This window comes from Canis lupus, chromosome 23, assembly GCF_048164855.1.
Source record: "Canis lupus baileyi chromosome 23, mCanLup2.hap1, whole genome shotgun sequence".
NCBI classification, from domain to species: domain Eukaryota; kingdom Metazoa; phylum Chordata; class Mammalia; order Carnivora; family Canidae; genus Canis; species Canis lupus.
The window spans coordinates 36,692,108-36,717,312 of NC_132860.1; the positions used below are offsets into that span (position 1 = coordinate 36,692,108).

General features: G+C 36.4%; 1 protein-coding gene and 1 long non-coding RNA gene across 35 annotated transcripts in view; one reads left to right on the top strand and one right to left on the bottom strand.

Moving 5' to 3' along the window:
- DLG2 (discs large MAGUK scaffold protein 2) overlaps positions 1-25,205 on the bottom strand; it is a 1,975,849-nt gene that overhangs the window by 707,223 nt on the left and 1,243,421 nt on the right. For all 30 annotated transcript variants that reach the window (XM_072794850.1, XM_072794842.1, XM_072794854.1 and 27 more), the window contains one exon: positions 10,530-10,583. In XM_072794850.1, the coding sequence (XP_072650951.1) occupies positions 10,530-10,583 (54 nt within the window). The remainder of the gene's footprint in view (positions 1-10,529; positions 10,584-25,205) is intronic.
- The window catches only part of LOC140615097 (uncharacterized), a 125,264-nt gene that overhangs the window by 53,097 nt on the left and 46,962 nt on the right, over positions 1-25,205 (top strand). For 3 of the 5 annotated variants that reach the window (XR_012015775.1, XR_012015771.1, XR_012015772.1), the window contains exons 2-5: positions 5,384-5,465; positions 9,047-9,149; positions 10,850-10,881; positions 17,385-17,648. This is a non-coding gene — a long non-coding RNA (uncharacterized lncRNA). The remainder of the gene's footprint in view (positions 1-5,383; positions 5,466-9,046; positions 9,150-10,849; positions 10,882-17,384; positions 17,649-25,205) is intronic. The other 2 variants (XR_012015773.1, XR_012015774.1) reach the window with 2 other exon arrangements.

Genomic DNA, 25,205 nt, shown 5'->3' on the forward strand with positions numbered 1-25,205 from the left:
CTGCATTTTCTTTCAAAAAATGTGAAAAAGAACAAATATTTTTTAAAGCAAAAATACTAACAAATTTAATGGGCTCTCCAACTCATTAGAATACTACAATATTTGGTACAAGGTAAGCAACAGGATTAGAATGATCCATGAGAATTTAGTCTTTGCAGGAAAAGAAAGACTACATAGGGAGGCAAATAACTGGATCACCGTGATCTACATGTAAAACAAGATAGCACAGGGATCATCTTTTCTTTTGTAAGGCTTTTAAAAAATATTTATTATTGAAGTATAGTTGACATGCAATGCTATATTAATTTCAGGTGTACAAGATAATGATTCAGCTATTCTATACATTACTCAATACTCACCATGATAAGTGTTCCTTCCCCCGCTGTCCCTCTCATAACCACCAGTTTGTTCTTTTTGTGAGTCTATTTTGTTTTTGTTTTTTTAGTGGTTGCTTTTTTAAAAAAAATTAGATTCTACATGTAAGTGAAATCATATAGTATTTGTCTTTCTCTGTCTTACTTTATTTAGCATAATATCCTCTAAGTCCATTCATGTTGCTACAAATGTGTATGTGTGTGCGTGTGTATGTGTGTGTATGTGTTTATGTGTACCATGTCTTTACCCATTTATCTATCAATGGACACTTAGGTGTAGTTTTCATATCTTGGCTATGGTAAATAATGCTGTAAGAAACTTAGGGGTGTGCATATCTTTTTGAATGAGTGTTTTTATTTCATTTGGTAAATTCTCAATAGTGGAATTACATATAATAAATATAATATGTAACCATCTACCGTTGCAGCTAAGTATGGCTTTGTATCTAAGTTCTAACTCTTAGGATATAAAGGGAAATCATGTTTTAAAGGGAGAAACCATGCCCATCTCTCTGTACTTCTTTCAACGTGTTCCTTGACATGTCATTACGTGACTGTGTACCCAAAGACAATATCCAAGGGTGGTAGAGCAAAAGATAAGGTTTTTGGGTCCCATCTCTTTAAGACTTGGAGAGCAGAACAGACATTCCAGTTCTGAACCACCCACTTATAGACTGTTATATGTGAAATACATTCCTATCTCGCAAAAGCACTGTTATTTTGCTCTCTGTTAAATGTAACTGAAAATATATGCTAAATAATGCACCATGAAAGATAGTTAATACTCTCTCTACTTACAGATAGGGGAAGAGAGTCAGAGAAGTTAGTTTTCCAAGGTTACCCAGCTAGTATATGTTAGAATAAAAAACAAACAAACCCAGAGTCTACCCTCTTTTCACTAAAGCAGGCAATCCCCTGTGAGTTAAATACTATGGAATCAAGGAAGAATGAGACATTAATTTTTGTCTAGAGGAATTAACTAGGGCTTCCTGCTGGAGGAAGCAGTTTAATGAGATATTAAAAAATGGGTGTGGAGGAAAAGATACTCTGAGCTGATTAACAAAGTAAACACAGGCAAAGAGATAAAGAGATATAGAAAAAACTCAAGAAAAGCTTAGTGGTTCATTGCATTAATTGATCACTATTGTTTCTTGGCTTTATTCATTCAACATATATTTCAGGGTATCTACCACATGGACAGACACAAACCAGGTCCTAGAGGTATAGCGGTAAAAAAAAAAAAAAAAAAAAAAAAAAAGTCTATAAATTCCCAAATACATGAGAAGATGATACCACTGGCAATGCCTACAGGATAAAGTCCAAATCGCATATCAAGCAAATAAGACCTTCACAATCAAATTAAACCCTACCTTCCCAATCTCATGTTCTGTGACTGCTCTATACTTCAGCCTCACAGAATTCCATATAAATGAGTTTCTGTTCTCTGACCATTGCACATATAGGTCCTTCTTCCTAGAATGCCTTTTCCCTACCCTGCCTAAAAACATGTTACTTAATTTTTAAAAGCCAGCTAAAATTCTACCTTTCTTTGACTTCCTCAAGTACAATGGTGCTTTATACCATGTTCTCCTAAAGCAGTTTCTTCACATCTTCATTCATTTATTCATTCAGCCAGCCAACCAACCTAGCAAAAAATATGCCAGGTTATAGAGATAAGAAAGTGGTAAAAGTGGAGCCTTTTTTCTTGTGCTTATGGAGTTTACACCTTAGGAAGAAACACTGGGCATTAAATAGTTACACTGCAATGTGACAACTTCTTTGAAAAGAAAGAATCTGAACTGGAAGCACACAACAGGAACACCATGCCTAACCTCAGCTTCCCAGAAGAAGCATTATTTAAGCTGAATCCCTTAGGATGCATAGGAGTGAGTCAGGCAGAGAAAGGCAAGGAGTGTTGTTTTTTTGTTTTTTTTTTTTTTTGTTTGTTTGTTTGTTTTTCAAGGAGTATTTTAATAGCATGTGCCAGAACTAAGTATTGTCCACTAGGCTCCATTAGACTATGAAAGTCAATGTTTTTATTTTTTAATTTTTTATTTATTTTTATTTTTATTTATTTATTTATTTTTTTGTCAATGTTTTTAAAAAGCATCCCAAGTGATTTAACACCACCACTACCACCACAAAGATTAAATGCTGGCTCAGGTTAATATTAAATGTGCTACCATTGTACTTTTGTGAATCCTTATAGTTTTGTCTTTCCTCTATGTGGTATTTCCTCTCCCATCCTTCACTTCCACTTCAGTCCAGTATTCAAAAGCTTCCTGGGATCCTCACTAGTAGCTCCCAAGCTCCCAAACTTCAGTATGCATAAGATTCACCTGGGATGCTTGTAAAAACACATATTCCTTGCCCATACTCTAAGATTCTGATTCTGTTGATCTGGGGTAGAGTGGGAAATTCTGTAATAACCTGCCGGATAAGATCTGATGTTACCAGTTTACAGACCACATCTTAAGTAGCAGTTCTTTTTTTTTTTTTTTTTTTTTTAAGATTTAATATATTTATTAGAAACACAGATTGAGAGAGAGAGAGAGGCAGAGACACAGGCAGAGGGAGAAGCAGGCTCCAAGCAGGGAGCCTGACGTGGGACTCGATCCCAGTTCTCCAGGATCACGCTCTGGGCTGAAGTCGGTGCTAAATTGCTGAGCCACCAAGGCTGCCCTTAATTTGCAGTTCTGTAGAGAAATTATACAAAGACTTCTCAGAATTATTTTCCCTTGTTCTTAGACCTGCTCTGCCAGGTTGAGTTCCTTGGAACAAAAGTGGCTCTTTTGCCTGGGTATAAGGGGCATGTACCTTCAGAGGAACCATTACCAGAAAGAAGGGCATGTGTGGTAACTCTTACCCATCAGTCACATAGTCCACCTGGACAATTGTTATATTTTCTCATTGCCACCTCCCCGACCTAGACTGTGTAGGGATTTCCCAATGGAAGAGGAATTACTAGTAGAGTAGCCCGCAAACTGCCTTCTCTAAGAGCACTCCAGGGGAAAAAGATAAAAGTAGATTGTGAATGGGTAAATAGGTCAGGTTTTCTATTTATTTTGTGATTTAAAAATATTCATTTAAGTCTATTTAGACTTAAAGCCAGCCAAAATTAGTTTTATAATTTCACAAAAAAAAAATGATGAATCACTGAACCATTAAAAAAGCTTTCAGCAATTGCTTACATTAACTTCCATGTGTATCATGTATGAGAGTCTTGAAAGTTAATAAGCTTTTAAGAGCCATGAGGATAGGGACCATGTCTTTCACATGAACATACCCCACAACTCCCTAGGAGAGTTACAACTATTTAGATAATTTGAAAATACTTAACTCTAAAAAGGATAAAATGAAACCAACTCACAAAAGCAGAGAGGATAATTTTGATGATTAATTAGGTAATAAATATAAAGCACCTAAAAATACTGGTTCCTTGATAAACATTAGCTTCCCCCCCTTCTGTTTTCTTTATTATTATTATTATTATTATTATTATTATTATTATTATTAATTATCTAAATCAGCTTTGTCTCATAGAACTCTCTGGAATGATGGATTCTATAACTAGCTATGCTGGCTACTGAACATTTAAAATATAGCTAGTACAAATTAGAAACTGATTTTGATTTTATATTATTTTAATTAAATTTAAATAATTACATGAGACTTGTAGCTACTGTCTTGGAGAACACAGATTTAGAAGCAAGCATGACAGGGGATCCCTGGGTGGCTCAGTGGTTTAGCGCCTGCCTTCAGCCCAGGGCGTGACCCTAGAGTCCTGGGATCGTGTCCCACATCAGGCTTCCTTAATGGAGCCTGCTTCTCCCTCTGCCTGTGTCTCTGCCTCTCTCTGTGTCTCCCATGAATGAATAAATAAAATCTTAAAAAAAAAAAAAAAGAAGCAAGCATGACATAGAAGTTGGTAATTAAGTTTGTCAATTTGTTGAACTGAATTGGATGCATCCTTTTTCATACAGATATGCATATGTTTAAGGTGATGAGTGAAAGGAGCAGGCACCCCAAGGGCAGGCCAAAAGGTGTAGTGAAAGAACAAAGACAGAGGATCCAAGGCAAAAAAAAATTTCTGTCATATTGATCAATGCTTCTCACACTTTAATATGCATACAGATTACTGGGTTCTTGTTAAAGACACAGATTCTGATTTAGTAGGTCTTGAAAGAACCTTAGATTCTACGCTCACAAGGTCCCAAGTAATAGCAATGTTGTTTGTCAAAGAGTCCATTTCAAGGAGCAAAGATCTAGATGTAAATAGACCAATGGACCAGCATAACTGGTATTGGATCTACCTCTGAACTAGTTATGGCATCTGCATTCTTGACTCAGTAGTTCTAGACTGAATCCCAGAAATGCTCCATTTTATTAAAGGCACACCATCCCCATCAATCTTGTGATGAACATTTATTACACACCTTCTATATATACTAGAAAGAATACTCATAACAACTCCTGTGGGGCAAATATTATCATTCCCATTTACAAATACTAAAGCAAGTTTAGATAGATAATTTGACTTAACCAAAACTCACACAAGTACTATCAGAGGTGGGCTCGGAACCAGTTGCTCTTGAATCCAAATCCTAGTCTTTCTCATAAAATCTTGTTATTCAAAGTGTGGTGTACAATTGAATATCAGCCTCACTTGGAGCTTTCTGGGAAATGCAGACTTTCAGGCCCCATCCCAGACCTACTGAATCAGAATCTGCTTTTTACGATTTCCAGGTCATTAATATTTGAAAAGCACTAATATACACCATCTTTACCTTTATAGAGCAAAGTAACAAGTGGAAGAGCAGAGGATCCGCTGATTGTGGCAGCTAAGAAATGGATTTAGACTGGCCAGGGTTGACTTTAGAATAAATATTGATAGCTTTGCCTCTATTGCTAAATTCTCATTGCCTCATGGGCACAGTTTAAGCCAAAATTAAAACTGTTTTCTGGTAGTAAGGATTTTTTAGTTTTGAATAACACTATATTTCCAACAGATAAAAACATCAACAATATGGTTTTAACAGTGTTCATGGGGGAAGAAAAACACAAGAAAGAAATATACCTGTTTACTGAAAGGTAAGTGTATTAAATCAGCAAAGTCTTCTAAAATATCTTAACATTATTAATCACTACCAGGATGCTTCAAACAAACAAACATAATTCTGTTTCCTCTCTCTTCATGGGTAATACTGAAAAACTATCCAATTAAGAGTAAGAGTAGCCTGAATCAAAAAGGTCTGTTATTGTACAAAGTGACTCAGAGGAATTAATGTGTAACTTGCCCTGCTCTGTGACCAACTGCTTGGTCATCCCACTTCTGCAATACAGCAGCTTCCTCCTCAGAGAGCTTTTACCCTGAGCTTCCTGCTGCTGGAATCATTCAGAAATGCCATTTAAACCTTGGTTAACAACACCTCTTAGTTTCAAGCCCATTCTTTGGCTCCTGAATGAACCACATTTCTAATTTGATTGTTTCTCTCCATCCCTGAACCCACGTCATCCTTTATTTTCTCTCATCCCCCACTCTTCTTTACACCTTTTACTATACTGTTAACTTTTCTTAGGCCATTTTATTCCCTTGAGACCACTTTTTGGTCTTCTGTCCTAGAAACATAGCTACATCTATATCCAATGACCTTTCACATTTGAAGTTCTCTATAAAAATCTCTCTGATAATACTGATATTATGATTGTTTTCAAATAACTTTTACATAAATAATCTTCTTGGAAGTCAAATACAGTGGGTGATACTATTAAGGATCTTCTCTTTTTTTTTTTTTTTTTTTTTTTTTTTTTTTACAATCTAACCCCTCTTTCTTTTCTCTGTTCTATTTCTCTCACTCCCTCACTTTCTTGGGAGGTTTTCCAACTCAGTCCTGGAATTTCTGGAACAAATTTCCTTGTCTCCATTGTTATTTTTCTCTCTAGAAGCAAAGTTTCAGACAACAAAGTGTCTCAAAGAAAAGTAAGGTCATTGTACTGTCAATACATGCTAGATGTTTCTTTTGTTTCTGAATAGTATCCCTTAAACATCCTTAATAATCTCACTTCCCATCATTTGAAGATACTCACTGTCCCTTGGTTGCACATCAAAAACTGTTATGTGGAGTAAAAGTAAATGATAGATTGAGCTCTACCATTTACTAGTTGGGCTAGAATATTTGTATCTGTAAAATGAGAGGTTTGCATTCAATGGATCCTAAGTTACTTAACAAGAGTTTAAACTCATGATTCTTGAGTATACCACTTCCCACAGCATATTTTCAGAAAACAAATCAAAATATAACCACTATGAAATGCACTCTAGAGAAGTAAGGTGGGAGGAAGCATCCTAGAATCTCTCTGGTTAATTTTATTTTTCTAGAGTAGAGATAATTTTTTTTTTTTTTGATGGAGTTCAATATAGGACTCTGACAGGTCTGCTGAAGGCTAGAAGTATGTTAGAAGAGGCTCCCACATCAGTTGACTGCAGAGTACCAAGAGGGTAACGTGTTACCTTTTCACTAAGCCTTTAGGGATGTGGACAGATCATATGCAGGATCCATTCAGTCTGAATTCTTTAACAACACAGAATTTTCAGCAGCTGTCATAAGACAATATTTAACATACAATGGGGAATAAAAAGAATACTGAGTGAAAAATGTAAACTACAGAGTGTTGAAATGATAATTTGCTTCTACTTTCTTTGCTTTTTCTTGAATGATTTTAATCTTCACTTAGGGACTTCTGCTTTGCAGGAGAGGTGGGACTATACCATATGTAAGGTCTTATTCAACCTTATTACATCATGACATCATGCAAGAGTGAATTTATTTGAAGCATTTTTACATAAGAACCTCAGTGACCCCCTCTTTGTTAACAGCAGACCCTCTACGAGCTCTAATAACCCTTAACTTACTGTCCTAAAATAAAAAGGGCAGAAATCTCTTTAAATATTTTTTATGTGTTTATTAAACACTTAAAAATTTCCTTTGGCCACAGATTTCCTCTAGTTATTCAATTGCTATTTGCATGCATGCAAAAGAATTGTTTCCATGAGGACAATATATTTCTAGAATCAAATTTGCTAATTAGCAAAATTAATACATTTACTTGTAATGAAATTATTTGTCATAAATATAATAATGTAAAAATTTGTCATTTAGGTAATATTTTTAAAGAAAGAAATATTCTTATACAATATGAGTGAAATCCTCTGGGAGCTCTGAGATCGTTTTTCATTAAATAGACCTGAAATTATACGAACAACTAGAACATGAAAAAGAAAAGAGGAAAACAAAGTATAGAACACTGAGGAATGAGAAAATAGACTGCAAACAGAACAGTGATTTGTTCAAGGTTACCCAGTAAGTCATAAACAAAGAGGAGAGTTGGGCCCACGCCAAGACTCAAAGTATATCTACATTAATGGCTACATGCTAATTCTCCCATTTTCAATAGATGATGTATTCATATTTGGGTAATACAGTCATATTTACCATTTTCCAGGGTCTAGCATGTGTTACTTCATAAGTATTTATTATTTAGTTAAAATTATAAATAAACACTATGAACCAGAAGTTAACAAAGCATAATTTCACATACATAATTTCATTTCATCCCTACAATCATCTCTGAGGTAGGTATTATAATTCCTGTATTAAAGATTAATTTAGATCCAGAAAAATTAAATGAGTTGCTGAAGAAAACATTGCCATGAGACACTTTGGGACATTTTTACCATACCAAGCTACTCAGAAAACTTCTCTAAAGATCCTACTTTTAAGGAAGCTCAAAGAGGTTTTTCATTAAGCACAAAAAAATTGAAGATTAAAAAAAAGAACTCAAAGTCACATACAAAGTTGATATTTAGGGAATAGAAAGTGATTTTATTAACTTATATGTGGCTGATTTTACTAGCTATTTAGTTGGGTTATCAATTAAGCATGTCTGCAGAAAATCCTTAGATTCTATTGGTAGATTATTTGTACATGAAGGCATCTGGTAGTTAAGGCACGAGAATCCTAACAGAACGCTTTGAAATAATACAGATCTACCACAAGAAAGCAGTCCTACTTACAAAATCAAGACTCTGTGTTCCATGTCTACTTCAAAGCACTGCTCATCTATCTGCTTTTGCCAATGGATATAGAATACAAATTTACTAGAGTGAAAACACAGAATTCCTTAGAATACATGGTTCCTTGCGCCAGAGGTATTGGAGCTTCTATGACAAGCTGTCTTCCACCCAAAGTCACATGTAGCAGAGGAGAAAGCATACTTATTTTCCCTAAGCTGAGAGGCCGAAAACAAGGGAGGGAAGGAAGAAATATAAGCAGCTTCCTGATAGGAGTGAAGTAAGATCTCAAACTCTTTAGCCAGGCTATCTACATTCATTCTTGGCTCTCCTTCGAACTGTGCAACCTTGAAAAGGTTAATTCTTTATGACTCAGTTTTCTTATCTGTAATATAGAGAAATTAATAGAACCTATCTTATAGGGTTGTTCTAAGGCTTAAGTTAATATTTGTTAAGTGCTTAGTTTCAGGTGTACAGTAATCCCAATAATAATAATGCTTGACAAATGAAGATAGGAAGAGTGAGAGACAGAATAGTGGATGCTATGTGTCTTTAATGCATTGCTTTGCTTCTTTCTAATGGAGGCCTCTTCTTTTCACAGCTGGGGCCACTGATTTCTCCCAGTGAGCTTTTAACCCCATTTCTTGTCTGACCCTAAACGACTTGTTCAGAAGGATTTAAGAAGACCTAGCTCAGTAGTTCAGGTGAGTCAGCATCAAGTCAAGCTTGCTGTTATTCTTGTCCTGACCTTGTGTCCCAGTTTTAGTCACTTGTTCCTGTAATCAAGACCCAACCTTCTATTCCAGTTCTAGCATTCTGCTCCCCTGTGGGTGAGTCCTAGCTTAGAGGATCTGCTCAGGATCTCCAGTTCCTCTGAGGCAGACGCCTCCCAAAAGACAGCCTCTGGACTGGACACACATTGTTTGGCATATGGTGCATGAACTCTGGAAAATCAGTTGCCTATATTTAAAAAATCCAAACTTTTACATAAAAATTCAGATTTCCAATTTCTCTGGAAAAATTAGATGATCTGGCAGGACTTGGTCCCTAATTTCCCATTGGTAGCAATCCACTGGAGCCAAGTGGAGCTGCCCCCTTTGGTAGGCCATGTGCTCTCTATTCCCTATTGTCCCCATGACTCCTGTTCCATTTGTTTCTGTGAGTTACTAGGTCCTTGTAGGCATTTGAGTTAAGGTATCTAAGATTCAGAATAGCTGATACTTACCAAACATTTACTTTGTGCCAGTATTCTTTTAAGTGATTCACAAGTTTATTCATTTAATCAAAGACCAGGAATCTGTTTGTTCTTATTCATTATCCCTGCAGTTCTCCTGCTTCAAATTCTATCTGCATACACCTGTGTCTGTCCCATCTTCCCAAATCACTATTTTCTATCCTTTACCTAGGGCCACTCATAGAGCCTTGTTGGGCCTCCATAATGTCAACCACCCATCGACATTGTGGCCATTGCCACTCGAATCTCCCCTGCCCAGGTGAACTTTGTTGTCGAGAATTTTGACCATAAGGGTGGCTGTATTTCAGGTACAGAATCCCAGGCTTTACTGAGCTGCCTGAGCCTAGATATCTATCTCATGCTCTAGGCTTTCATAAAACCACACATTTCATTATATATAAGTAAACTACCCCTTATAAAAATCTGTTATAACTCTTGTTAGAAGTCCAGCAAAATCCACCAAATGTTTATTGATAGCTTACTTGTGAAAGTGATTTGAATATTCCTTAATAAGAAACCCAAAGAAGTTTATCCATTTCTTCCACAAGCAATTCAATATCTTTTCAGGAAATTTCAATATCTTTTTAGGAAACATTATTTGAACAGAGTCGGCTTGTTTGTTTTCTCAAGATGTGCCCTTGGGCTTTACAAAACAATGGATGAAAGAGAAACTATTTGCATGACTAAGCCAAGATTTAGCAAATATCAAAACAAAACTCACAAAACTCATTTTACATATTTCGTAAGATTATCTGGATTGGGTTAAACTGAATATGTATTGAACTTTAAATTTAGCTGATTAAGTTCTAACATAATTTTTAAAGAAAGTCTTAATAAAAATGCTACTTACATAAGGAATCGTGTCCAAAGTATCTGTGTTGACAATTATAGGAGCAGGGCTGGCCTAAAAAAGAGAAACAGAAAAAAAAAAATAAGTAACAAGTAGTCTATTCTGAGATAAGATCTGTTAAATGTATTTAACATTTCAATGGTTCAATGGTATTTCTTGAGGACCTGTAAAGGCGCTGTGTCAGGATTTTGAGGGATAAACGAAATATCTTGGAGCTCGCTGCAACCACCTCCTTCAAATATGTTTGCTACATTTACTACGTAATGAAATGAAGTAAGCAGTTGAATTGTACTCATTTTCTCTTAAATTCTACCCAACAGTAGGAGGTGAGGATTTGAGCTGTGTGTATGAGGTAAGAATTTCTAATAAGTTGGGTGACAGTTAAAATGTATAGAATTCCTTAATAAAATGGCTGTACAAAATCCATTTATTTTCTCTCTCATGGAAGCAAACTTAAACCTAAACTAGTATTGATAATCCTTCTCTTTAAACTGCCTTTTGAGAATATGTTGAAAATAGAAAGTTTCGCTCATTGATATCTTATATGTGCTTACCTATTATGCATTCTTTTTCCTATCTTTTGTGATTTATGCATTTCTCATCACGTACCTTAGAAATCCTTAGATAGGAAATTAAAAATTTGTAAAAGATGGTATAAAATCATATTGGGTATGCTAAACTATCTTTTTTTAAAAAAATGTACAAACTGTAGTCATTCCTTTTAAAGTTAAGTAGGAAACTGTGGAAAACTGGTATAGAAGTGCTAGAAGCCAAGTCATTAGAAATAAGAGATTGCAATCTCTATTTGCATCAACCAATCTGACTTCATGAATATTGAGTAGACCTATCTCTTTTTTTTTTTTTCTAGTTTCTAGAATTTTCATAGCATCTTTTCCTTCATCCCCTGCAGGATCTTTCATCTCTTTCCCAAAATTGCAGATTTCATTTAGATAGGGGAAATACTCTCATCATGATTAATCGAAAGCTGTCTTATAAGACACAGTGGTTTTGGCAAGTGCTCAACTTTTGGGACATTTCATTAGCTGTGCCCTCTGGAGTTAACAACAGAGTTAACAGCTTTTTAATGTCAATCTGCCTATGGAATCCTAATCGAATTATAAAACAAACAGCAATCCAGCAGATTTTACGAAACAAAATTCCATGTTTTAACATAACACACGGCATCAAGAGCATGATCCTGGTCTTCATATCTACATAGTGGGTCAGCTAGATGTTCACAGTTTATTTGTTAATTCCTAAAAGCAAATACCTTAGGGTGAATAGAGGCTTTGGAGAAAGACAGTTTCCACCAGATCCCACCAAAAAAAGAAAAAAACAAACAAACCCCAAAACATACACACACACACACACACACAGTACTTGTATAGAGGTATGTGGTGTAGGGAAATGAACATGAGGTTTGATGTCAGAAAACCTGGGTTCGACTTTGGTTTGGTAACGTCCTGACTTTATGTTTTGGGGGCTGAGCAACTTCCTAGTGGTGTGATCTGAGGGCAATTACATGAATCACCTTTGCCTCATTTTCCTTCTCTGTAGAATGGGAATAGAAAGAGATGTTTGAAGAATAAATGAGGTGACATATTTGAACATGCCTTGTAAACTTAGATTTCAGAATCAATGCTAAATATTATTCTTAGTATCCCTAAGGATGGGCCACTTTAAGAATATGTTACTGAATGGTTTGTGAACTGTTAATACCCCCGGGATTTCAATGCGATGTTAACTGAGCACTAAAGAAAAGATTAGACCATGTGAAATATTACTTATTATATACATATTGCTAGCCCATGTATAAGAATACACACATATATTCTCATCTAATTTCCATAAAACCATATTGATGAAGCATTATTTTCACTATGCCCACATTATAGATGAGAAAATGGAAGCTCAGGGAAAATGAGAGTTTAGATTTAACACTGGCCTTTCTGACCTCAAAACCCATTTTTTCCACAATAAGCTGCTCTGTGATCTCAGTAGCCAGGTGTCTCATTGCAAGAGTCCTGCAATTATTGAAGATCTCTAGTTAGACAGCATATGAGGCTCAGACAAACCAGAGACCACTCTGGAGGCAAGACGCCTTAGGTCTTGCATATCAGACACTGAAGGAATCTGGTGATGCCTGACTGTTTATTGGTATTGTCCCAGTCTGTTTTTTAGTTTTGACTCTTTTCTTCTATGCTTTCTAACTGGTTCCCAGGATGATCCAAAATGTTTGTGTCTCATCTTCTTGACCAGACTGAAAGCTTTCCAAGTATCGCACCCAATAGTTGTATTTTCCCCTATTATCTAGTACAGTTTGATCAGTAACTATACATTGATTTTATTCAACCCATCTTACTTTTGCTTTTCCTTTTATAGATTACATTAATGTGCTCTAGGAATAAATTTTGTACATAAGCTGCTTGTTATATGATGCCATTTATCACTTTCATCTATTTATGTTACTATTTTCTGTTTCATATTGATTGGTTCTTCTAATCAGACTCTATGTTTAAAAAATGACAAGGATTGTATATTTTCCTAGAATTCTTCATAGCTCTTGGGTGCACCAAAGGAGCTCAGTAAATACTTAGGAATTATTGACAAAATCTAGCTACAAAGTATAGGTGAGAGTATAAAGGAAAGTAATACCTCTTTGTAAGCTTGGGAGAGCATTTCTAGGATAACTCCAAAATCTACTGTTACCAAGAAGACTGTGACTACTTTTCCAATATCTGCTGACACTTTCTTTCATTAACCAGTCTCTATTGCTTAACTATCCAGCTTTTATGAAATATGCTTATTTCATAACTGTAGGATACAGAGGTTGTGAGGTACATTCTATGTTATTTGGAGAACTCATTGCTTCTTTGTGGTGCTAAAAAAATCCAGAAGCCCTCATTAATGCCTGCATCATTTAAGTCACTAAAAATGCATGAACAAACAGAAGGTATGGAATGTGTGAATACACACATACAGCACATACATCTGACATTGGCAAATCTCTGGCATGATTACCAAGGAGATATCATGGTTGTTCTGTATCCCACTGTACTGCTACATCCAGCTCTCTGAAATCAGATCTCCCATTTCTCTGCTCCAGGACCCTCACAGCCCTCCCCAGTTTTCACAGAAGATTCTTGGAATCTTTATGGTACTCAATGGCACATATCAGCAGAGAATAAAAATCCCAAGTGGTGACAGAATGCAATCGAATTCTAAGTATGGCTCATGACAGCTTCTTACCAGTTGTTAATTTCAGATCTCCCCTTGGCTCATCTTGACTTCTGTTTCTTTTCTCACTTTTGAAATCATGTGAGTCCATACCAATTTGATCAACTTTTTTTTTAAGATTTTATTTATTTATTAATGAGAGACACACACAAAGAGACAGAGACATAGACAGAGGGACAAGCAGGATCCTCTCAGGGAGCCTGATGCTGGACTTGACCCCCAGACCAGGATCACACCCTGAGCCAAAGGCAGACACTCAACTGCTGAGCCACTCAGGCATCCCCAGTTTGATCAAGTTTTGTTTCAGATTCTTAAAACCAATTCCCTGGCTATTTTGATGGTTCCCTCTAAGCTTTATCTCCAAATGCATAATGCCCTAATGTATACACAGTCTCCTTCCATATTGGGTATTTTGTTTAATTGAATGCCTAAATTAAACTGGTAACTTAGCAGATTCTAGAATCCCACTTCAGTATGCTTATTTCTATTAACTAGTAAAGAGATTTTTAACAAATATGAATATATATATGTATATATATATATATATATTTAAGATTTTGTTTATTTATTCATGAGAGACACAGAGAGAGAGGCAGAGACACAGGCAGAGGGAGAAGCAGGATCCTCACAGGGAGCCTGATGCGGGACTCAATCCCCAGACTGGGATCACACCCTGAGCTGAAAGCAGACGCTCAAACACTGAGCTACTCGGGTATCCCTGAAAAAAATCTTTAAAAAATCAGAAGTTTCAAGGCTTGTCTTTATGCAAATCTAGTCAAGGATTTTTTAAATTATAAACATTTAAGAAAATCAATCTCTTAGATGGCCCAAACTATGAGACATAAATGGTTTGCATTTATATTACATTCACTTCTACATAGAGAAAGCCAGTTTACAGTAAGAGGGAAGTATAAAGCTAATTGTAGAGAAGCCAGAAGTAAAAAGAATACTGAAAAATTTAAGTTGTTAGATCAAGTTATTCATGGATGCCAGCTACCTTCCTCTCTTTAAGTTCCATGGGATATCCAAATACCTTTAAATTATACCAGTAACTTTGATTGTGCTAGTAAAAGACAAACTGCTGCTGCTTACCACCAAGAAAATGTAACTAAAAAGAATCCTACATAATGAATGCAAATTTTCAAAGGTGTTCACGGATTCTGACTGATGTGGTTACTTGATATTTGTTATGTGTTAGATTTGAGAAATACTTCTGATATATACCAGGTCAGCTATAGTCAGGAACCCTCTTCAAGCAAGGTATAGGCAGGGAGATACAATAGCCAGTTAGCCAAATATCACAGTCTGGGAAGCTTATACCCGGCAAGTGTAAGCTAACCAGTGAGAAGGTCACAAGACTGAATCAGGGCCTCTCTCTAAACTTTTAAGAAGCTAAGTGGAAAGGAGAGAAACCCACACAGTCAAGGGACCTAAATACAGCAGGAACTGAACAGTGATGCTGATGGGGTCAAGAACTGTGCAGGGATTTAAAATGACCTGGGACATGCAAGTTGAGAGTAAGGGGCTGTCAAGCCAAATCAATAGAAGGTAAAATATGGCAATAATAACATGTTAGCTGCTTTGGGGGCACTGTATCCTTGGTTTATCTTCTCAGTCTCAAAAGACAAGGCTCCTGACTAGGTAAGAAGTAACACAGGTCCTATAAATAACTTTCATTTATGCTATGACATGACAACTTGAAACAAAATGGAAGCTACTGAACATTTTTAAACAAGTCCATTTGTGTATATGTGTGATTTCACTGAGACAGCCAAAGATCTCCAAATTTCAAGGTAAATATTAGCTGACTTAGGTCAGTTGCTACAAGATTATTACCTGTCTAGCATCACAATTCACACCAACAATTCCCACAATTCACACACTGGGCTGAGCCCCAATCAGACCATCTTTGAATTCTAACCAGGGAAGTAGAATATGGGTCTAAAATGAAATATCTAGCATTAGGTCTGAAATGAGATATCTAAATATTAAGTACTGAATTGGTAAGGTAAGGACTGAACTCAGGATAACTTTATTTTGTTTCAGGTTTCCCCCCTAATCCTCCACTATGTTGGTCCATTCTGGAAATGAAAAACGTGATGTGGTTGGGGTGGAGGAGACTTCTGCCTCAACTTCCCACCTCTAGCTCTCTGCTAGAAATAATACCCTTTCTTCCCTCTCCTTTATCACAATCTGTCAAGTTGGAGTCCCACATCCTGGGCATTCGCAGGGTCCTCCCCCTACTTGAAGGATTTATCAGGAACCTGCAATTGCCCCTGAGCATCATCACTATCTGATTTCTCATAGTATCCTGACTCAGTCATTTATTAAATGACTATTATGTTCCAGAGGCTGTGGTAAGTACTCAAGATGCATCAATGCATTACTTCTCAAAATGCTTTAAGGAAAATGTTTTTGTTCCCATTTTGAAAGACAGAAGAAAAGAAAAGGAGGGGTGTGAGGGAGGCTCAAAGTATCTAAGTCATTTGCCTAAGGTCACAAATCTAAGCGGACCACAACCAGGATTCAAGCCCATGTCTTTCTAGCCCCAGATCTCATGCTCATAATCACCATCTTATCCTTGATTCCCTCTGCTGAAATTTTCCAGGCTAAAATGCAATTGTTTTTCTGTCCTACAAGTTGCTAGTTCCTCTTTCACTGTCTGCAGAAACATTTCTCACCGTACTGACTCAGATTCAATTCACCAATTCTCAGAGGGTTTCCAAGTCCCTTAATCTCTTTCAAACCCCCACTTAAAAATGGGACAACCCTATTTTCCAGTTAACCTATTTCCCAAGAAGGTAGCTGGAGAAATAATGCATGTGAAGCAAAAAGAGTGGTACTCCACAGATGTAAGTTTATATTATTTATCACTGTGGTTATTTTTTGCTTTCCTGGATTTTCTCCTTTTCATATTCTCTATAAGACCAACCAGGTGCATGCAGTTTGATCCAGTAGAGCTCTGAGTCATCACCAACAGTAGCACCAAGTGGTTCTGGTATGCGCCCTGGTTTGCCCTTACCCTACAGTGACATAGCCCCTGCCCTCCCACATGTATACAACTAAGGGCACTGAGGCAGTAACACGAGGGTAGGTGACAATAGCAGGAGTGTCTGAGGCTTAACTAGGCAAGGGTTAACTTACAGGTTAATGACTATGGCCAGATGTCTCAGGGGAACAACTCTAGAGGAAGCAAAGTCGTTGGCTCCTCTGCCTAACACCTAAAGAAATGCACAGATACCTACATACCTAGCTAACCATCAGCCTAGCTCAGAACATTGGGAAAAAAGGGGGGCACCTGGATGACTTAGTCAGTTGAGTGTCAGATTCTTGGTTTTGGCTCAGGTTGTTATCTCCCAGTCTGGGGATGTATCCCCACAAGGACTCCCACTCATCAGGGAGTCTGCTTCCTCTCTCTCCCTAGCCCTCCCACCACAGTTGCTCTTTTCTCTCTCTGAAATAAATAGATAAGTAAATAAATAAACAAACAAACAAAAATCTTTAGGAAAAAAGGAAAGAACATTGGGGGGAAAATGGCAGATGCATGTTTGGCCTGAATTCAATTCATCTCTGCCTGCCTGAACTCTCTTAATAATAAAAATAATATTTACTTTACAGGAAACTGCCTCAGTTAGCCTGAGGCTAACATGCCCAGGGTCATCCAGCTGGTGATAACAGGGCCAAGAGTCAAACCTAGAAGTCTGGCTCCTACATGGGTAACTCCTATACAACTGCAAAACATTTGCTTTAATTTTAGGTCTCCAGAAATCTGTGCTAGTTAACACAACTTCCATCACTGATCCTTGAAAACCCGCTATTAGTCTATTATCCCTCTGGGTTGAAGTGTTAACGTGCTTGCTTGATCTTCCTTTAAAATACAAGGTAGTGTAATGTTTTGCAGAAAATAGACGGTATCTTAAAGACCTCAGTTAGGCTACGTCAAGTACATCTGTCCTGGGTACAGAAAAGATGGGGTGGCCTGCAAAAAGTGGGGAACCAAGGAGACTTTATTTTCTCTCTAGAATTAATCCCACTTAGAATAGGAGATAAAAGTTGCTTGAACTACTGTATATTAGAACTCTTTGGATTTCCACCCAGCTCCCCTGACACATACCCCTCCGCACTTAGTATAAAAGGCAAAAATAAATGACTCACCAAAACTTCAGATCACCACTGAAACCCAAACTGATACTTGCATTATACTGATCACTAATACCATGCTTTGTAATTTATAGAGTGTATTTATATATGTTAGCTCATTTAACTTCCACAGAAAGAGGAAAGGAAACTAACATTGATTGAGCAAATACCCATTGTGTGCCAGGCAAATATGATAGGCTTTTACTTCTTTTCTTGTTTACTCCTCACAGATCCCAGAGGGACTGGTGGAATTTCCTCTGTTTATAGATATGTAAACTGAGGTGTAGAATGATTCACTGAATTTCCTAATATCAGACTGCTAGAGAAGAACAAAGCTGGGATTCAAACCCAGGTCCTTTGACTCTAAATCCCTTACTTTTCTCCATTTCTGCCACAAATTCCACTGATTCACACTGAGCATTTACAAACCTGTTTTATTTATGCAAATGCTCTCTGGAGATTGCATAAAAAAATGGAGTCATTAGCTCAAATCTCAAAAGTGGTTTAGTCAATGTGCCCCATGCCATATAACCATACATACTTAATTCACTGATTCACTCCATGTGGTGCTACTCCTGAAAAGATCCATGTGGATACCATCTGCTCCTTTTTGCTAAGCCACCAAAGAGCTATAATCTCAGCAGTATAGTTGTATTTTCACACTTAGATACCAGAATTCTAAGCAAGCAGTCAACTTGGTTCACTAGGCTAAGGTAGGCCTAGTTTCTTCTGTAGTTCATAGATCAAGGTCTTGTACACAGTAGGGTGATCAATAAATGGTGTTATTTCTCTCTTCTCTCTCCTTTCTTTCCATAAAGCCAAGTTTCTCACTACTCCAAGCACACACCGTGCTCATATCTATCATAGGATACTATTTACATTCTTCTTTCTTTTATATCATGAATCAATCATGGTCCCCTCCTCTCTGCCTAACCAAATTTTATCCATCCTTCAAGGACAATCTAAAGCCCTAGATTTTCCATGAAAGTTTCCTTAATCCTGGCTGCAGGTCTCAATCTATCTACCCATCGTTTCCCCCCAAATTTTAAAGCATTCACTAGTTGTATTACTTCAGTTCACACTGACTTATAAGTGTTAAAGGAAAGAAATTATGTGAAAGTACTAAACTCTGACATTCTTAATGATTGCTTCTTCCTGTTCTTATACATGTTGATGGCTAACTGATTCATGTGTGATATTTTTATCTCCTTGCTAAAACTGTAATTGTTTTGAGGGCAGGACTCTTATTTCTTTGCCAGCCTCCCCCATCTACACTCCCATTAGTGCTACACTCCCATTATACAGTGTACTCAAAGATGTTTGTTAATGGGTTTTAAACCTTTGAAACTAGAGCCACAGCAGCAAGACATAGGACTCATGAGAAACCCATAAGGCAACAGATTAGGTAAAATGGGTAGAAAGGGGTAACTCCCCCCTGCCCACTGGTGACTACTCTTGTACCACATTGATGGGAGCATCTGGAACTTGTTCTGTACTACAGACTATACTAGTCTGAAGTATGACATGTAAACTAAGGACAGTTATAAGCAGAAAGACTCTTCTATGCCTATCATATGCTGGTTGTTTATATTTATTCTTTTCTACTTCTTATTACAAGCTAATGAATTACCTGCTATAATTATGCTCATTATACAGATAATGAAAGTGAGGAATGGGCCTGTAATGCAATTTATCCAAGGTCACTACATTAAGAACTAGTGGAGCCAAGTTTGGGTAAATACCCAGTAGTGTGCAGTACCTGGATCATAAGGTAGTTCTATTTTTAGCTTTTTGATGAATCCCCATACTATCTTCCACAGTGGCTGTGCCAGTTGACACTCTTACCAACAGTGCATGAGTGTTCTCCTTTCTCCAAGTTCTCATCAACACCAGTTGCTTCTTGTGTTTTTGATTTTAGCCATTCTGACAAGTGTGAGGTGATATCTCATTGTAGTTTTAATTTGTATTTCCCTGATGATAATGATGAGCATCTTTTCATGTGTATATTGGCCATCTGGATGTGTTTTTTTTTTTTTTTTTTTTTTTGAGAAATGTCTGTTCATATCTTCTACCCATTTTTAAAATGGTTTATTTGTTTTAGGGGGTGTTGAGTTGTATCAGTTCTTTACATATTTTGGATACTAGCCCTTTTTTGGACATGTCATTTGCAAAATTTTCTCCCATCCAGTAAGTTGCCTTTTAGTTTTGTTGATTATTTCTTTCATGGCATAGCAGAGTTTTATTTTGATGTAGTCTGAATAGTTTATTTTTCCTCCTTGCCTCTGGAGACATATCTAGAAGGAAATTGCTATGACTGTATTCTCTTCTCAGATTTTTATGGCTTTATAGGTCTTATATGGATTCATATGGTTTTATAGGTTTTTAATCCATTTTGAATTTGTTTTTGTGTATGTTGTAAAAGAATGGTCCAGTTTCATTCTTTTGTGTATGTTATAAAAGAATGGTCCAGTTTCATTCTTTTTGGCTGTCCAGTTTTCCCCAAAGGTCACTCTTGACTCCAAATCCATATATTTGTTGCATAATACACCGTATAAAGTGAGGAAAGTAGTTCTGAAATTGTTCCATGCTCTAACTTACATCCAGCTGTACATTTCAGAAGTTGGAAAGGCAGAAGGAAGCATATGATTTAATGAAAAGCTAAAGACTCAAAAATCACAAATAAAGCAAAATGGGATCTTAAGAACTTGCTAAATTTTTCAGATGAGTGTGAAGGCCTGTATCAAAAGATTCACCCAAAACTAAACATTCATTTGAAATTTCAAAAAGTTCATATAGTTTTAATATTACTTCATAGCTATCTATTTTTTTAATATAAGAATGTTTGAAATTATTCATAAAGGAGTCAACCTAGTATCCCAGGTAGTTTTTGCATGGCCATCAAATGTCAGGTACTTTATTTCCCTGGAAGCAGCCACAATCCAGCTGAAAGATTATGTCATTGGAATAAAGATGGCTGGACTGGGAATCAGGACACTGAAGTTTTAGATCCAACAAGTTCAGTAACTCAGGGGAAAAAAAAAAAAAAAAGCAATTCACTGAGCCTCCCTACTTATTTCTGTATTTCAGGGGTAGAGAGTGAAATGGATGACCTCTAAGAGTCTATGTCTCATCAAGGATTTGAGTTCACTCATCATAAATTTTGTTCTGCTGGCAAATAGTAGAAAGAAAGCAGGGATACTATACAAATCTTCTTTCTGGATAATGATGTTCTCTGCTTTTATCATCCAGATACAAAAAGTTAGAAGATAGGATATTAAGAAAGTCATAGTTAAATAAGACAAAAATCAAATTGGAAAAAGATCAATGATATAAAGTGGCTTCAAATGAATTGGCTAAGGGAGGAGGTTCTGTATATCTTAGACAAGGTACCTCAGAATGCATTTATGAACATCTTGCTCTATATTTATAATCTATATTTTGTTTTTCTTGTGAGCCAGTTAATTATCTGTCCTTAAGACCATGCAATTAGTGGCAAGAATCCCCTCTTATATTAAAAACTCAAAAAGATTTGAAGTGAAGTAAAGAAGTATCATCAAACTCTTTTTTCTATCATTGCTTTTCTCCATTTTCTATAAGTCTTATTTCCAAAAGGAAGAATTTTCTAAATTCCAGCCTCTGCTTTCATTTCTTCCCCATCAAACATAATTTGATACTAGATCATTCAGTCAAAGTTTAAAAATGTAATAGGCTAAACCACAGAGTAAGTCTTAAAATATTTCATCTTTAAATTTTTTTTTTTTTTTTGCATGAGAGGAAATGTTAGGGAGAGAGACAAAGAGGATACATAAGTTTGGTTCACTTTTAGTAACCTATAGTGTGCTTGTGTTCATGTTAGATTGGAAGATATTTCAATACTTGCCTCTGAAACATGGCACATGGGCTGGCTGGGTTACAGAAGGAACAAAGTAGATAACACTTTTAGATCTATTTCCCTTATTTAAATTCTGATAACATCTATGTGTCTATCAAACTCCCTTTATCCATTCTGTCTTCAAAATTAATGTTATATTTAGAATTATTTTCACTGGGGAAAACCACAGAATAAAGTAGATAAAAAGAAGAAGTGAATGAAGGCTAGAAAAATAGAAGCTGGCTAGCTACTGCTAGTATTTGCTGATGCCAAAGAATATATTCTGCAGATGTGTTTGTATATTGTCATTGACTGGGCAATGAACTCTTTGTTCCACAGCAAAGAGCCTACAAATCTCTAGGTTCAAAATGCCAACCAGTTCCTAGCCCCACAGCTGCTCTAGCTTCCCAGAGTGGCAGTGTCTATGTCACTCTTGGTTTCTCAGCTTTCCAATGGCTCCCGTACCCCCAATTATTCTGCAGAGCAAGGGTTCTGCTTGCCAATTTACCTCCTTCTGGGCTCAGGCTACAATTGTATGTTTCAGAGTAAAGATGGAAGAGTGTTATCTGGTGATGTGGGCTAAAGGGGAGAGAAGGAAACAGTAAAAGAGAAGAATAAAAGTAAGGAAATGAAGGCATAGAGGAGGTTGTTTTATGGTGCAGGGGAACTCTGCCACAAATAGAGAGCAAAATGGTAGTTCTCAGGAATGACTCTCCTGTTTAGTTTCGGACCACTTTGTCCATTGAAACTGTAAACTCAGACATACTAAAACCTTTATTTGTTTTATAAAAGATTTCCTTAACTAACTGGAAAGTGATGATAACTTCCTTATGAATATAATGTTTGCAACCTTACATTTTATGACACCTCTTTGCCCACTCTATCTCAACAAAAACATTCATGTGGTATGTTTTTATGTTATAGGATGAGCACCTCTTAGTCTTGCACTTGGAGTCAGCAGATAATGGGTCTCTAGGGCTGGTTGATTACTGTAGAACTTGGTCAGGTCACTTGACTCTCTAAATTACTTCTAAGGTTACATCCAGCTATAAATAAAGATTGTATAACTCCTGATTTTAATAGTAAACTAATTTTTAATATCATAAAAATAGTAATAAGAGGAATTTAAGATTTGGGTCATCTGACTGAAATTTAAGAATCTTCTCCTCACCTATATTATGATTTTAGCCTTGTTTAAACTGTCAAATTTTCCGTTCATATAAAAATAGAGATATAAATTATTATTTATCAACTTAATGTGCTTCTTTGAGAAGAAAATGGGATCATATATATAAAAACCCTATGTAATATGTAAAAGGATGCACTAGGATAACATTAAAAATTAGCAATGTTAATAATGACAACCCTTCCTGGGCTCTTTCTTTGGTTAGATATTGTGCTAAAGGTTTAACATTATCTCATTTAAACCACAAACACCCCCCCCCAAAAGAAAAGATCTATATAAAACCTAATTTTACAGAGAATAAACTGAGGTCTAGAAAAGTTAAGCAAGGATTCCGACCTAGATTTTTCAAAGTAACTTAAAACTCTGAATTTGAGCAGAAGTACACTGGATTGAGTTTGTAGTTCTACTAGGTTACATTTTACTCCTTAACCACTTCTGATTCCAGCCACTTCAACTCATTCAAGTTTAATTTTCTTGTAATACAGAGATGTTAAAACCTGTATTGTGTAGCTTGCTAAGTTATAAAGATAAAGAATATAATTTTTTTATTTTTATAAATTTATTTTTTATTGGTGTTCAATTTGCCAACATATAGAATAACACCCAGTGCTCATCCCGTCAAGTGCCCACCTCAGTGCCCAGCACCTAGTCACTCCCACTCCCCGCCCACCTACCCTTCTACCACCCCTAGTTTGTTTCCCAGAGTTAGGAGTCTTTCATGTTCTGTCTCCCTTTCTGATATTTCCCACTCATTTTTTCTCCTTTTCCCTTTATTCTCTTTCACTGTTTTTTATATTCCCCAAATGAATGAGACCATATAATGTTTGTCCTTCTCCGATTGACTTATTTCACTCAGCATAATACCCTCCAGTTCCATCCACATCGAAGCAAATGGTGGGTGTTTGTCCTTTCTGATGGCTGAGTAATATTCCATTGTATACATAAACCATATCTTCTGATAAAGAATATAATTTATGCTGCTTTGAAAACTGTAAGATAAAGCAATATAAAGAAGATAGGTAGTAGTAGCAGTGTAGAAAAGCAGTCTATTTTCAAGATAAAAATTAGAAACTCCATTGTTGCTAAGCATCTCCCTGCTAAATAAAAATATCTAAATGAAGTTTAAACAAGTACAACATATCTAGTATTAGCTCATTAATTTTTTTAAGGATTTGATATGTTCATGTTTTAATTTCATTTTGCTATTTGGAGGAGGACTGATATTATTAGCTCTGAACAACTGCCTATTTTTCTATTCTGTAACAATAATATTTTGGGGCCTCTTTTTGCAAATTTTGGAGTGGGTAGGGAAGGTGGGAGTGGCAGAGAATGGGCTTTACTCTGTTGTACAGTAACATATATCTGCACTGATACCCACTGTGATGAGTCAACATAAACATCGTACAATGAGCAATAATGGGATAAAGAGAAAGCATCCTGCACCTGGCATTAATTTTTCATGGACTCAAGATGCCTATGCACAGGAATCACAAGACCAGTAGTCAAAGAAAATGCAAATTGCACAAGAGAGGAAGATAAACAATATAGCAAATTCTTGCCCTTTTTGAAAAACAAAAGTGACAATCCCATTCCATTTTACCAGAAATCTGCAAATGTTCATGCAGTCCCAGGCTGTTGCAATTATTCAGGTCGCTTCTGATGTAGTTATTTTCCCCCTCCTTAGGTTGGATATCTCTATAGATTAAGTGTCATCTTTGTTCCTTTACTAATAGGAATTCCATTAATAGCCTTGTTCATATTCTCCGGGAGGAAATAGACTAAAAACTGGGGTATTACTAGACAGAAGTGCAAAGTGAGGCTAAGAGGAATGAAACAGAAAAATGAATCGGACATGATTGAGGATGATGAGTCAAGTAATATTTAGAATCCAGAAAGGACAAAACATACTTGGAACACCATGAACTAGGACTGAAACTCATAGTTGAGCAAATCCTATTTAGAGCTGACCTAAGCTTACAATGGCTCAAAGTCAACATCCAGGGACCAGAGGCAGGGACTCCGGAAGTGATACTGAGGCTGAGGAGACAGGCTTTAAGGAGGTATTTCAGACAAAAATGATTATTCCCTCATTATCATCCCATTGTTGCCTATGTTTTCACATTTTAAGTATTGATCAGGGCATGCAGATAGGTTTTTTTTTTTTTTTTTTTTTTAGCAAACATCAGATTTAAGGTACTATACTTGAAACTGCAGAAAATGTGAAGAACAAGCACATGGTTTT